Here is a 15946-nt window from a genome sequence, read left to right as displayed (position 1 = left end):
CCCAACTACTCTCACTTCAAAACCTGTAACACTTACTTCTATAGACATGTCTGCAGGTAAAGGCAGAAGGGAAGAAGTATTCAGAGAAAGCCAGTGCCACATTGATGAGGAGATAACAGAAGCTGCTCCCATCCTCCTACAATCTTGTTCTGCTTCCAAAGAGGCAGAGTTGCCATGGGCCTTTGATCGGGTGAGTAGTACTGGGGAGGCGGCCAGAAGCCTCAGTTAGAGCGAGAGCAGTTCCGTGGACCTGCCGGGTGACTTGGTGCCTCTGCCACCTCGGAACAGAATCTGCCCATTTGTTGTTGCCACTTTGCTGCAGGAATGGGTCCTAACCAATTATTTGTTTCTTTCATGGTGCATGAACTCCCTTTTGGGTTTGGATTTTTAAATGATGTGTATATGTGTGTACAGGAGAATGTGCATGTGTGAGTGCAGGTGCTGGCAGAGTCTGAAGATGATGGCGAATCTCCTGGTGCTAGAGTTACAGGCTGTGAGCTGCCTGACATGGGTGCTGGGAGCTGATCTCTGGTTCTTTGCAGGATAGTACTTAAGTAAAAAGGCTGTCAGTGCTGTCCCTGCAATGGGGACGATCAGATAAGATTTAGGAATTGAGATGATGCTTGCGACAATTCCTCCCTCCTGATGCTCTCCTGAGAAATCCTTAGGTTCTCCCCCCCGCCCAGAGTGACCCAGGCTTGCTAGCTGAACTTTACCCTTCAGTGGTTCCATTCTCTTTTCCACAAAGGCAGTGAGAATGACTGTCCTGTGAGTTCTGCCATTTCCGGTGGGAAAGGAAACACAGGAGGCCAAGTTATGGCAGAGGTCATCCAGCTGGGCCTTCAACTACAAGCACATCATAGCTCCTCTCTTTGGCAATGCTGAGCCCTTCCCTGGTGCCCATCCTTTCCTATTCAGGACAGACTAGCCTTCGGCTGGAGAAAGTCATATTAGTGAGGTAGGAAGGACACAGGACAGGTGCTACTAGGGTCTCTGAAGGAAGCCTTTCACTTGCTTCCCCGGTCAAGGGGTGGAAAGTGTGTCATCAACATCTCATCTCGTTTGTAATTTTCTTGGGTCTCATCCCAGACTACCAAGCCACAATTTGCATTTATTTTTTAGCAAAAGAAAAGAAACAAGATTCCAGGTGAATTGCAAGCGCAAGAGCTTGAGAAGCACTCTTCTCATGCACTGGATGGGATGTGCAAACTACTGCTCATGGACTGTCTGGCCAGCTGCCTTGTTAATTCACACTTTACTAGAACACTGCTCACTTACTTATGAATTGTTGATGGATGTTTTCATGCTACCAGGAAGAACTGAGTGGTTACAGCTTAGGACACAGTCACAATGCCTGAAACATTTGCTTTCTGATGCTCTACAGAAGCTTTCTGGCTACTGTATTAGGCTAGAGGGGCCTCAGAAAATGAGAACCTGATTGGATCTTGCTTTGTAAGACACAAAGGCAGCTTAGTACAGTATCTGGAGAGGGACTGATGAGATTCGTTTCTAGGCTCTGTCACTTCCTGGCAAGTAACTGGTATGTCATGTGTCCACATAGGTGTCCTGCACCACACCTATAAAATAGAACATGGCAGAACTTAATCTCACAGTGTTGACTACTGGATAAACAATGATATATGCAGTGCTTCAAGCAATGACCTCAACAGATGCCAGTTCTTAGACTTTGGTGGAGACTTATGGGTAGAATGACTCCTGAGGGAGGCAATGCCTATCAATTGCTTCTTGATAAACTCTTATCTTTCATTTAGCACATGCCGTGTCCTTGGGAGTAAAGTACTACCACAAGCCAACCATTCTTAATGTGCATGGACTGGCAAGGAGGGTCAGGTAGTAAGTACGAATCCTGGGAGGGGCTCCTGAATGGATCCCTCATTCTTGGAAAGAGAAGCCCTATCCTTTCAGTCGGTAGGTCTGGATGCCTTGTCAGGAGCATAGTAAGCATGGATCAGGGAGTCTCAGGGCAGACCTCAACTGTTTTAGATGGGAAAGCAGAAAAACAAACAACAAAAACAGCTCTTGTGTGGTCCCAGAGTTGCTGAATCAGTGAGCCCCTGGGACTCATTAACTTATGTGCACTGATTTTATGGAAGAAAACACGATGTTCCTAGCACCTTCAATCCTGTCGAGAACACCCTAACTCACAAGCCAGGGACTGTGTTTACATTGTCACCTCATCTAGGACCTAACAGCTGTTAGGTGCTAAGAGCAAAGGATCCAAAGAGCAAATCATCGCTCCAGTCTTTGGACTTTGGTCTTTGGAAAGGAATGGATTAAGTGAATGCCATTCTTGCTGTTATTTATTGAAGTTCAAGAAAGCTGTATGTAATTAAATAATTATACACACACACACACACACACACACACACACACACACATATATATATATATATATATACATACATACACACACACACACACACACACACATATATTGATTTTGGGAAAGGAATGGACTGAGTAAAACAGAGGACTCAAGAAGATCAGGGTTATACAGATGAAGACCACAGTGGAGCGGCACCCCACATGTGAGGGAGGCATTATTGTGTGACTGCACATACACCTCTAGGCACTCTTGGTAGAACTATAGCGGCTACACAGAACAGTGTGAAGACGCTTCAAATACTCAAATACAACTATATCATCTAGCAATCTTACTTTGCGGTACATACATCTGAAAAGTGTCTTGAATCTGGGGATCCATAGAAATACTTGCAGTCCCCTTTCCATTGCATTCACAATAGCCAAGAAATGAAAGCAGCCTAAATGTCCACACTGGACAAAGAGGAGGAAAATGGGGCATGTCCGTATGATAGAACATTGTCGAGACTAAGAAAGAACTTTTCACATGGTGATGCATAGATGAACCTGAGGCCATAATGCCAAGAGAAATAAGTCTGTTACAGGGCAAACACTGCACAACTCCACTCACTTGCAGTTTATAGATGCACATACACAGAATGTGGAATGGCGACTGTCAAATACCACCACCCTCCAGGGAACAGGAGAGCTTGCTGTTTACTGAGCATAGTGTTATCCACAAGGGAAATGTTCTAGAGATGTGGTGTGCAACAGTGTTTATAGAAAAAATTCCATGGCACCCTTACAACAAAAGATCATGTTATATGCTAGAAACTTCCATTAATATTAAAAATTTCACATTTCCTAAGCTTAGATTTAGGAGAGTGTTTTCATTCTAGGTTCTACAAAACCTAATCCAAAAGCTTGGAAATAAAAATTGTGGGCTATTATATATTGTACTTATATAAAATTACATAATTACATACAGAGTTCCTGAACTTCAATAATTAACAGCAATGATGGCAATTAGAAATTGCCAGAGAGAGCTCAGTATCCACTCATCCCTCATCTTTCTACAAATGGGCAATCAAGACAGAATGGGTGTTGGTCTTATTTCAGATTTTAATATTCTGACTTAAATGAGTAAACTGAGTCTTAAAACGGCCAAACAGGAAAGAAATGAAGTGGACCAGTGTGGGCTCAGTTCTCCCTGCTTTTCCACTTCCAGCCTGGAGCGTCATTCTAACGCCAGTGGCTCTCCCATAGGATGGAGATCTTGTGGCCTGAAGCTGCTATCAAACTTCGCAGGTCTTTTTCAAAGCTGGATGGGTTTTGATATTATTTCTTTCTTTAGGATAGCTTATCTTTTGAGGGCAGGAGGAGTAAAATGGATCCTCTTATATAAAATGAAACATAAGGACGTTCTCTGGGCTGCAGGAATGAAAAGACCCCTTAGACTTCACTGCCACAGGAACTCATGGTGCGTTGGGTTAGTAACAGTGTTTGTGCATGTGTGCACCAGAACTAATAGCAGGTTCAAATGCACACGGGTGGCTACGGCCATGTGAAGGGGTGGGCGTTGGGAGAGAAGACTTTCAGAAATCAGGGTTGCTCATTCCACCAATACAGAAGTAGTCTTTACCCTAGGAGCCACAGGATCAGCTCTAAGGTGTCCCCGGAAACCATATCCCTAGCAGGCACTCAGAGGACAACATGCTGAATTACCTTTGCCTCTGCGGGCCTAGGGAAGGGGATACTTCAAGAACTGTGGAGACATCAAGCCAAGCTTCAAGACCAGAAGAGGCAATGAAACTTTATCTCATTCACTGTTTTCTCCTTGTAAGTAAGAACAGCATGGCGAGCCTCCCAGTCACATTACAATGTCCAGTTAGGAGTCTCTCAGGGCAGGGGAGTAACAGTTTCACAACCCCTTTTCTATGAACAACTTTAATTGTGTGTTCATCACATACTTCAGAGTCTGTGTTGCTGCTGGCTCTAGATGCCTCCCCGATTCTCACAGGCTTTCTCCATAACCCTAATTCATGTGGATCCCGTAGTTTAGTGTAGCCAGGCCAGAGCCACACAGGTCTACTGAGCTGAGGGTTGGCTATGGACTCCCATGGCTGCCCTGCATTTCCCGGGCAGCAGCACTTCTCTTGTGACTTCTCCTCCAACTCCCTTTCCTTCTAACTGCTCTCAGTTGTTCCTTCTTTCCAGTGGACACAGAGCGCTCTGCTTTTAGTGTTGGACTCCTAAGGACTAACTCAATCTTTAAGGAACAGAAACTACAATCTGTTTCCTGCAAGTCTGCTATATTATTCTTGCCAAAGTCTTGTGGAAGGATCCCCGCAGATCCCCCGACTTCTATTCTTTGTACACCCTCAGCCCTGGAACAAGTACTTTCCCTTCTCTTTGGAAATACTGAGGCCAAATACGTAACCTGCCATGTGATTCTGTTGATAGAGGGAAAGTTACAAATCCAAAACGCATTTGCTCTTGGGTATGGACTGGGAGGAAAGTTAAGAAAATCTGCTGTGTAATCCCTCGCAGGAAAGGGTGTGAAGGGTGGAGTGGAATTACCAGAAGTTTGACATCGTGCTTTGAGGCCAGAAGGACAGGAAAAGTATAGCCACCCAAGGAAACAGTGTTCTTGACACCCCTTAGAAGTCCTCTGTGTCAGAAAATAGCAAGTCCCTGGAGACATACTTTCCTTCCCTCTTCTGGAATTGTTGGGAAACTAGGCAGGGTGAGGGAGTGATCCTGAACTAATGTTTAGTTTCCAGGTAGGAAAAGAGAGCTCAGGAGACCATTTTCTCCTCCCAGGAAATCTGGCTACAGTCTTTCTTCTGTATTACCTACCACTTGTACATTGTGGATTAAGTGCATGCACGCGTAGGGCCATGCTGTTGGCAAACCACGATGGCGAGATGGCAAAGGAAAAGCCTCTGCCTCATAGCTTCTGTTCCCAAGGAAACAAGACCTCCCCACAGCAATCCACACGCCAAAGACTGTGGAAACAGCTACACATGCAAGGAGGCTATGCAGCTCTGTCACACGCTACTGAGGGAGGCCTGGTAGGGCAGCTGAGCCCCTGAGACGGGGGCCAGCTAAGCTAGCCTAGCTCCAGAGGGCACAGGCATCGTAGCTGCTCTGGAAGTGGAACAGTTCTCCTTTTCAAGTCTTTGGAGATGGTGTGAATAACTCCTGGCTAAGTGGAGACCGCCATCTTCTTGAGGCTGCCTGGGGAATCCGAGGCAGAGGTGGTTGGGGCACACTCTTCAACAGCGGCACTGAGGTCCAGGAACTCCAGGATAATGTCTCCAAGGCAGTAAATCAAATGTCTGAAACGAACGCATAGAACAACAGTTGAGAAGAGGGCCTGCCTTCTATCGAAGCTGACAGCTCCCATCTTATAGAGAACTCAAAGAGGCCTCAAGGTCACCAGAAGCTGCAGAGTCTGTGAGGCAGCTGCCATGCATCAGTCTTTACTGCACTCCAAACACTACAGCTCAGCACATCAAGGACAGTACCTGAGAACAGGCTACATGAAATAACATTGTCTACAGTTACGTCAGCACAGTAGCACTACTCTGTAGAACTTGAGAACTGTTGTGATGTCAGATTACAGTTGACTCCTGCTTATGATGATGCATTCCTGTGAATTTACTCTCAATGAACTGAATCCTTGAGGACTGAGAGCTGAGAGATTAGACAAACACTCTGCTGTAGGCTTGGGAGGGCAGCTGCAAGGGCACTTGATACTTCCCAAAGCCTTAGAGAGGGAAGCTATCTCTTCTGAAAATTTCTAGGTTCTAGTCCCTTTACATGATTCTGCTCTTACTATCCCCTTAAACAATGACAATTTCTGATCTCAGTTCTAACCACAGCTTTGCTGTGAGTCTGGGAACTTGTGCTACAAGTCACCACGTAACCTGAATGGCAAAAGCCATCGTAGGTTCCTGTCATAGGGACTTGCAGATGTTGGGGAAAACCATTGATCACACTTCTTCAGCATAGTGCTTAACTGCTAATGTAACTGTATAAAAAGTATGGCATTTTATGCCATTTAGATATGAGGAATATTCTTGCCTGGAGGTTAACAGGCATTTTTAGTAGCTCATGCTGGGTCTGCACTGAGTTCTTCCAAGTAGAAATAGTGGCTGGTCACGCAGCTGCTTGCTACCACCAGTCCACTCCAAAGCTGGCAGCCTGGCCTTCTCCGAGTGTGTGTGGAATCGGGCTATTGAACCCTTTGGTCAGCACGCCAAGTGCAGTCCTGTTCTGATAATGGGCTCTGTGCTTACCAACCTTGCTACCCGAGACAGTGGGCAGCTTTACCTATGCTTGCTAGGCATGCGTGTTCCAGCCTACCTGTTGATGAGGGGCTGCTGGAATGATTCCAAGACAAGACTCCAGCTCAGCTGGCACTTGTGCACCCCCAAGATTTCTACTAAAAAATCTGAAGGAAGAAACAAACAAACAAACGAGACAGTTGTGTCACCACTTCAGCCTTAGAATCAAAGAAGAGCATCTTCTAGACCTTTTGCCATCTCACAGGTCGGCTACTTCTGACGTAGCCCTAAGCTGTACAGCCAAATGAAACCCCATAGAACAGAGGAAAGCTGTGAAAAACATGGTTCTGGAGTGTGTAACTGACAATGAGCCTCAAAAGGGCTTTCTAATCTGCCACAAAGGTGCAGGGGTGTTCTTCACGTCACTGCTTAGGTTGGAAAAAGTTAACTCAAACTGATTGTTCAGGGCTGAGTTCATTACTCTTCCCGTTACAACAGGCAACAAACTGCTTTCCCTGCCCATGAAAAGCGACTCAAGAGAAGACAAACACCCGTGTGCTTTTGCTAAGGACACAGTTCATCAAGTGTGAGCTCTGCAGGAGACTCGTGTTCTTCTCTGGTCCCCAAACACGATGGCAGCAGAGAACCCAACATCTCCATTTGGTGGGAATGGTGCTGCAGTAACAGCTTGTCTGGAACTGTCCCAAAGTTTTAAAGCCACATGTCTGCAGGACTGTCCCTTAGTATCTGTGGCCAAAGTGACCTTCCACTCCTTGCTATCACTTGGGTGAGGGACAGGAGAATTGTAGCAGCCAAGACCACCTTTCCATCAGTTGGAGAAATGGCTCAGTTGGACTTTGATTGCTCTTCTGGAGAAGGGGAGGGCTATCAGGCAGTGGTGACAGAGCAGGCAGGGAGGAAGGACTACATTACCATGATCACCATCTCACTGGCCCCATTACCTGGAAGGAGACCCATCAAACTCTGCAAAGCCTGCTTCTCAGTAGCTGCTTTCTGTGCCTGAGTCCTTCCAGGCCGTGGAAACTTGGGCAGCACTCCACCAGGCCAGATAGATTCCCGAAGAAGGCGGAGGTATTGTGCCCAGCGCTGGGGACATGTTAGGTTAGCCACCTGTACTTCTAGCCACCTGTGGGAGAAGAGAGAAGAAAGCTCAGAAAACCCAGCATTTTCTAGACAATGGGTGTGTGTCTACCTATTTTCTCACACTCATATTTTACAACCTCAACGGTGAATGGACAGTATTTACGCACATGGCCTCTGAGGTAATGAGGGCATGGGCCACAGCCCTTGTGAATATGAATAAAGTGCCCTTTCTAAAAAGATCCAAACCTCCAAACATACTTCACCTTTTACAATGTAAGAACATTGGCAGGAGATAGAGTCTGTGAATCAAAATCTTTGACTGAGTCTGTCAGTGCCTGGACCCTCCCTCACCCAGTGTCAAGGGTGAGAAGTGGATTTCTGCTGTGTACAAGCTTTAGGGTCTTCACTGTATTTTCTTACAGTTGTCCTGATAGATGGACACTGCCAGCACAAGCCTTCATAATGGAAACCAAGCCGGCTCAACACTGGGATCCCATCATTTCAAGATAAGTAACTATGATAATACTATACTAGGCACTGCAGGGAAGATGCTGAAGGGCCCCCATGTTGGAACAGGGCTGCACCCAACTTTATCCCTGCTCTAGTGAAAATCACTGTGGCCTCAGGAACCTGTAGACACTGCCTAAGAGTTAAGGCTTTGGTAACTTTCACACATTCCCTTTCTTTTTCTCCTTGCCATTCTGGTATGGTAGGGGACCTGCAAGGCCTCTGACGTGTGTTCAGGATGCTCTACACCACACGCTGCTTCTAGCCTCTCTTCTCTGCATCTGAACACCGGTACATGGAATCCCCCTTGAGAGGCCCAGCCAGAAGAGCTCTCCTCCTGATGCCTCCTTTGGCACTTGCTGCTGTGGGAAAGGTGTGTAGCTAATGTCTCACTCTCGAATATGAATTCCTTTACCATGTGTTTATAGCTTTGCCTTCTAACAGATTACCACTGTTGCAGGAGTCCTATGTCTTAGACTACTTGAAAAATCCCCCAGAGTACCTTACGGCTCAAGATATGTTTGATTGACATCTATTTTCATGGTTATGAAGATTTCCCCCTTGTTTTCATTTCAAATATGAGTTAGAACTCTAAGGAGCCAATTCTGGAGCTTAGCTAAAAAAATTAGAAGGTGTGTCAACATTATTCTTTTTGTTTCTGCATTTTTTCATAGTGACACATGGTCACTGTTGAGGCCCCTTGAGTATGTATCTCCTTGGGGACTGGCATGACTATGCTGACCATTGAAGGACCACCAACCACTTCTACTTATGTCCAGAGGGCTGTTTAGAACCATACTGCATGGCAGCTCATGCCATTGCTCTTATATCCAAATTACTTGTCCCAAGAGCAGAGGGGCTGACAGGACAAACTTTATTTAACCTCCATTCTGTCAGACTGTCTGCATTCCACTCAAGCTGGGCATTCCAGTCCTGGGGGCTGCAGTCCCCCAAGCCCAGGGCTCACAACCTATTCTAAGAATAGGAAGTCCAAAGGTAACAGCAGGGCAAGAATGGCAAGCCTCGATAGAGATCAAGAGCGGCACAAAGCCGCTCCTGCCCAGAATAGCCAAGAGGACCGCATCTGTTATTATTAGGGCCCTAGCTCCTTTCCACGGGGCTTTTCATTCAGCGCTCCTAAGCCGCCTGACAAGAGGGATCTGGTGGCAAGAAGAATTCCTGTCCCTGTTTATAGAAGAGCAGTACCCGAGGGAGGTGGCTGCAGCGACCTGATCAGGTTCTTTTCGGGGGATAAAGTGATTCAGGCCTCTCTCTTCACTGAAAGCCACACACACTTACGCAATTTTTACTAAGGTGATCCACGTGTGCTACTCTCATCTAAGACTGGAGGAAATGGGCAAAGTTGTGCTAACTTAGAGAAGACTGGAGAATCTGAGCAGAAGACTCGTTAGCCAGGATGAAGTTTAGCTCAGCTTTGTGTTGACATGAGCATGAAATGAGCAGTTTGCTTCTATTTCTGTCTTCTGGGGCTAGTAATACACAAGAATCCAAACTCTTCCAAGCCACCTCTGCGTCCATGGAACCTTTCCTCACATGAGGAAGCACCTGAGTACCTGAGGCATCTTTGCCATGTCTCAGAGAACAGGAGTTGGATACATCTGAGTGTATAATAATTTATCCAATGAGGATAGGAACTCAATTCCATTATGGCAAGGATGTCTGCTGTGCTTTCTTCCACAGGAATTTGGCATCTTCATTTCAGATGTGGGGTACAAACAACTTTTAGTATGTCATAAAGCATGAACAGATACAAGTCTGACTATGATTCTTCAAATCCTAGGAACGTAGGGAAGAAGAATCTAAGTCCACGAAGGTAAAATTCAGCTCGTGGAACTGGCAGTGAGGCTTGGAAGCTCCAAGCTAGTGAAAGGCAGTCACTGGGGGGGCAGGGCAAAGTTGGAGCACAGAGCTGATCAGCTGAAGGCCCCGAAGTCAGCCCTAGCAATGTCTGAAGCAAGCCTGTGGCAAACTGGCCGAAACAGAAGGATTCAGGTCTACAAAGGGAAAAGGTTCTAGAGTGGATCTCAGATCACATGGATCACATGTGACTTAAACACTTGTTCTTCCCAGCATTCTCCTCTATCCTAAAGTGGTCTACCTGCTCTACCAGCATTGATGATTTACAATCACGAATTCTCCTCTTTCCAGGTTTTTCCTGCGGTCCTGCTTTTCCAAGCCTCATTTCACTTCCTGGTCCTAGGCAACAAATCCTGTGTTCTGAACCGGAGGGCATGGTGGTACCTCATCATAAATAATGGGTACTTCAGTCCAGCAGAGAAAAACAGCTAAGTGCAAACTGAGAAGACTGCCACCATAACTGTTCCTGCCTAAATGTCATGTTCCTCATGTACTATTGCTGCTGCAGTGTCTAGACTGTCATTCAATCCAGTCTCTGAGACGTGTTTCATTCAATATTACACAGGGTGTATTTCAAAGCCTGTAGATTCAGATATGTGGTATAATTTGCCTTTCTTGGTGTCTAGATAGAGGCAAACACCAGGAGATTCTTGAAAATAAAGAGGGATGAGATTCTCTATCCCAAGGTCCCTTTCTTTTATTTGTATTTTTTCTCTAAAGTTTCATACATCATTCATTTTAAAAAAGTTGTTTGGAGATTATGTGTGTGGGTATTTTACATGCATCTAACTCTGTGTACCATGTGTGTACAGGGCCTGTGGAGTCCAGAAGAAGGGGTTAGATCCCCTGGGGCTGTAGTTATAGACTACTGCTAGCCACCATGTGGTGCTGGGAATTTAACCCAGGTCCTCTGTAAGAGCTGCCAGGCAATTAACCCCTGAACCCTCTCTCCAGCCCCTTCCATTTCTCTATTGAACTTTAACTTCTACAACCCACTGGGCTCAGTCAGAGATTGAGCTACCTACCACAGGGAAGAGAAACATGAGAGAGTATTCAAGATCACATGACCTGTGACCCTTCCTTATTTGGTTCATTTCCTCTCTATATTCCATGTTACCCTAGTCTTTTAAAATTTTCCATGTTACCCTAGTCTTTTAAAATTTCTTTTTTTGAAACATAGTTTATTATTTATTATGTGTGCATGTGTGTCTGCGTATGTATAAATGCATGTTGGCGTACAGGGAGATAAGAAGACTTTGGCTCCACTGGAGCTAGAGTAGGAAGTTGTGAGCCACCTACTTGGGTCCTCTGTAAAAGCATGAAGCTCTCTTGACTGTTGAGCCGTCTTTCCAGCCCTGTCTTACCCTATTCTTAACAGCAGAATGGACAGGTTAAAAAGATATGTATTGTACAGCTCCCTTAAAGAAAGGGATGGGACACTGTACAGCAGTAGGGTTTCTAGCCTCATGTAAGGTAGACTGACCTGAACCTGTCATCTTCCTACCTTTAGCCTGTGATGCTGGGATTATGGGAGTGTTCCACCATTACCAGCTCACTTATCTTTTGCCTAACCAAAATCTTAAGTTTCAAGGTGGCTATAAACAGACACATCTCTTCACAGGTTATCAGAAATCACTTCTGCTGCATCATTTATTAACACAAACACCATTGTTTATGTAACACAAGACACATGAAGTAAACACACTGAAATAAACGGTAGAGAATAGCTTCAGCAGCACCGGTTTTATTTGCCGTCACTATTCCAGGTCTGATATTTCATTTAGAGAGGTCTTTTTCTGTCACTCCACCTTTATCGCTTCAACCCCAACTGTCACTCACAAGCTTAGTCTGTCAAGCCACTTCTGAACGGGAGGGAGACTCCAAAATAGTAAATACCATGACCAAAATTCAAAACAAAACAAAGCAACAATAACAAAAAAGGGCAAATAGATTGCACTGGGACATTTGGGACACTGGAGGACCTTCTGTTAGGTCAGGTATTAAAGGAGAGTGTGAAAATTAGGGCTTGTATTATAGAGGAATGCATGCTACTCTATGCTCAGGAGAACCTGGTCCAAAATAGCTACAAATAGAGAAATGGAGCAGGCCTGAAACAGAGACAGTTTAATACCAGGGCTTAGGATGGCACTTCAAGGTGAGTGGAAGGTCACTTCCCATCCACACAGCAGAATCAAGTCTCAAGAGAGAAGGGAGAAGATGCTGGAGCCCCTGTCTAATGGAAGTCGTTGAGCTCTACTTTTCTTGCCTCTCTTTTCTTGTCTAACAGAGCTGCAGGCTGAGTGAGAGAGGTTCTGGATTGATGCGGCTTAAATACACGAGAAAGTGAATATTTTCATGAAATAGAAAATATGTATAATAGTAATATTCTAACAAAAATTCCCAGTGCATTGTAAATGAAAGAAAATATCAGATCTCTTTATCTACTGGTTCAAACAAAAAGAGAAGAAAAGATGACCAGGTTAGAGATTACCTTTAAGGACCTGTCCTTCTATGTATGGACATTTTCTACCATGTGAAATAGACCTACAGTCGATTGAAACTGGTGACTCACCTTAGGACCCTGAAGCAAGGTTTTCAAGCGTAATACTCCCTGATGGTTTGACTGCTAACTCATCACTGTGAGGGGCTATTTTGCATATTAGGGAATATTGAGCTAATATCTCTGATCCTCTACCTTAACTAGATGGTATGACAACCAAAAGTATCTCCAGACATTGCCACATGTCCCCTGAGAATAAAATGGCTCTGGCTGAGAATCACTGCCTTAGACTTAGGTCTTTCATAGCCAATATATCAGGCTACTTTCACAGTGGTTCTAAAAGCTTGGCAGTTTAGCACAATATCCCTCAAATTGTGATTGAACAGCATTGGAGAACATGTGTTATTGCTTGTATCAACATTTTAAGAAATCTAGAAACAGAGTAGAAAATATAGAAGAGTATATATATGGATACTTTTGTTTCTCATGTATGTATGTGCCTAAGTATCTACAGATTAAATATGCATGTGTGTGGTCCATACATATACAACCACCCAATTAGACAAGATGGATGAAGCAAAGAAGTGCAGGCTGACAGGAATCGGATGTAGATCTCTCCTGAGAGACACAGCCAGAATACAGCAAATATATAGGCGAATGCCAGCAGCAAACCACTGAACTGAGAACGGGACCCCCGTTGAAGGAATCAGAGAAAGAACTGGAAGAGCTTGAAGGGGCTCGAGACCCCATATGAACAACAATGCCAAGCAACCAGAGCTTCCAGGGACTAAGCCACTACCCAAAGACTATACATGGACTGACTCTGGACTCTAACCTCATAGGTAGCAATGAGCACCAGTGGAAGGGGAATGTGATTGTTGGGGGGAGGGCGGTAATGGAGGGAGGATGGGGAGGGGAACAACCATCTAGAAGGGGAGGGAGAGGGGTTAGGGGGATGTTGGCCCGGAAACCGGGAAAGGAATAACATTCGAAATGTAAATAAGAAATACTCAAGTTAATAAAGAAAAAACGGAAAAAAATAAATATGCATGTGTACCTGTATGCGTGTCTGTATACATGTGCATTCAGTTTCAATATAGAATTTGTTCCTTACTGTGGATAGAAGTTTTTAGAAAAGTTTTAATACAATAATACAGTATAATGGAATAGGAATTTTGAGACATCCCAAGCCATTTTTAATTTCCTAGAAACATCAGCCACCTCAGGGTACCTGCAAATTATATACTTAGCATGCTGCACACTGGCTCAGCAGCACCGATCTATAGAGTGGGAGAGGAAGCAGGCCCTGGGGAGGCACAGTGTGGACTCAGGGCCTTTTCCATTAAGTAAGTTGCTTCTGTCAATTTCACACTTGATAAAGCAGCTTCTTTCCCTCTGCTTCCTGTCTCAGCCTGTCTTCCTGCCACGGCCCCTCCTTGTGTTTTAGTCACAAGCCCTGCATCAGTCTAAAGCTTTACTGCCCTCAGTCTGATAACCAAGCCAGACCAAGTTCCTCGGCTGTCTGAGAAAGTTCACCTCTGCCGCCCTGACTGTGGATTTAGGTCAGCGTCCTTTCCTGTCCTCCACTGGAGAAGAATCAGGAGGAAATGAAGTCTGAGGGTGAGGAGCCCTAGCATCTTCCTCCATGCATCTACTGTGAAATCTAAAATGGCTTACCGAGTATGCACAAGCCCTCGGTGACCTTACCGAGTATGCACAAGCCTTCAGTGACCTTACTGAGTATGCACAAGCCTTCGGTGACCTTTGCTTTTGTGCTCAGATCCACGCTTCATGGTCCACATCTTTAAGACATGTCCACCAAAATGAGACCTTAACACTAAACTTAAGAATCTGGTTTTGTATTTTGATATCTAGGGCAAACAGGCAATGGTTTTAGTAAAAAAAAAAAATATTTTTAATAATTAAGAATTGCAGGTAACATATTTTTTAATTTATTTTATGTGCATAGGTACATTGCCTCCATGTCTGCTTATGTACCATGTATGTGGCTGATACCTGTAGGGGTCACAGGAGGGCATCATATCCTCTGGGATCGGAGTTATCATTATCTGGGTGCTGGGAATCAAACCCAGGACTTCTAGGAGAGCAGCAAATGCTCTTAGCCTTGGAGCTATCTCTCTATCCCCTAACAGTTATTGTTTTATTTTTTAAATATTAGAAATCTACAAGTTAGAAATGCTAAGCTATTATTCATTAAAAAATTGAGGATCTTAAGCAAGGTCCTCCAGGAACCATAGAGGTGACTTTCTCAGTTTCAGCAATTCTACACATGTCCATGCTGGGAACAGTGAAAGACCTTTATAATAGGTGGCTTAAAAGAACAAACAACTTAAGAACTGATAGGAAACTTACTCCTATTCAACTTCCATTGAAGCATAGCCCTCTCTATAAGTTCAAGGCACAATCAGGGCTTGTCTGTTGAGTCTAGAAATTGGCTTTTATTTTACTTCTGCCATCCATTAGCAATGTGATTCTATGGAAGCTTAATTAAAAGTATAATTTTAGAATATTAGAAGTACCTTTAAAATGTTGTCTCTGTGGATTCTAGTCACTTGTTTTGGTTCTAGCCTCTGGGTAAATCTCTAAAGAGGATGCATTGCAGTTTTACTCCTCTCTTACGTTTCTTCTATACATTATACACACTTGACTCCTTTAACTTCAAAGCGGGACACCCATCAGCCACCTCATGATGTCTTGAATGATGGAGAAAAAGACTCCATCCTGTGGATTTGTGTTGCTTCATGATTCCTTTCTTAATCAGAACCAAGCATGCCTGAGAAGTGACCTGCTTAGCAGTCAGACCTTCTTTGATCTAGATAAATTCTGTCAAAAGTCCATGACTTTTAGGCACACACAAAGGCACTAACTGATACTGCATCTGCAGTCCACACATGTACATTAAAACATTCATAGCCTTCAGTTAAGCCAGCAATATCAGCAGTATTCGCCTTGTCATTCCTCTAGGGTTGAGTTGCTTCCAAAGTTATTTATGAAAAAAACACAGAAGAGGGGACCGGGAGGAACAATTGCTCCATCACTAGAAATTGCTTCCCCGGATGACGACATCATCATCATCACCATCACCACCACCATCATCACCATCTATATGTGTGTGTCTAGTATGCCCATCTTTTCTATACACATATCATAAGAAACAGCTAGCTGTTAAAATTCAGACACTATTTCCTTTCATAATCCTGTCAAAGAAGCTACCATAACCAGGCAGAACATGTTCCCTACAGAGTCTATTCCATTCTCTCGAACTCACTGCTTTCTTTCCTGAATGTTCAGATAACATCTATTTCATAATGTGCTTCAGAAA

At 44.5% G+C, this 15946-nt stretch overlaps 1 protein-coding gene across 1 annotated transcript in view; it reads right to left on the bottom strand.

Annotated features, from left to right (window-relative positions):
* Positions 1-2303: 2303 nt before the first annotated feature.
* The window catches only part of Snx19 (sorting nexin 19), a 34655-nt gene continuing 21012 nt past the window's right edge, over positions 2304-15946 (bottom strand). The window contains exons 8-10 of the mRNA XM_032909272.1: positions 7577-7761; positions 6694-6781; positions 2304-5663 (exon numbers count right to left, since the gene is read on the bottom strand). Coding sequence (XP_032765163.1) covers positions 5531-5663; positions 6694-6781; positions 7577-7761 — 406 coding nt within the window. The 3' untranslated portion in view covers positions 2304-5530. The remainder of the gene's footprint in view (positions 5664-6693; positions 6782-7576; positions 7762-15946) is intronic.

The sequence above is a fragment of the Rattus rattus genome, chromosome 8 (genome assembly GCF_011064425.1).
Source record: "Rattus rattus isolate New Zealand chromosome 8, Rrattus_CSIRO_v1, whole genome shotgun sequence".
Lineage (NCBI taxonomy): Eukaryota > Metazoa > Chordata > Mammalia > Rodentia > Muridae > Rattus > Rattus rattus.
This window is presented reverse-complemented; position numbering and strand designations above follow the sequence as displayed.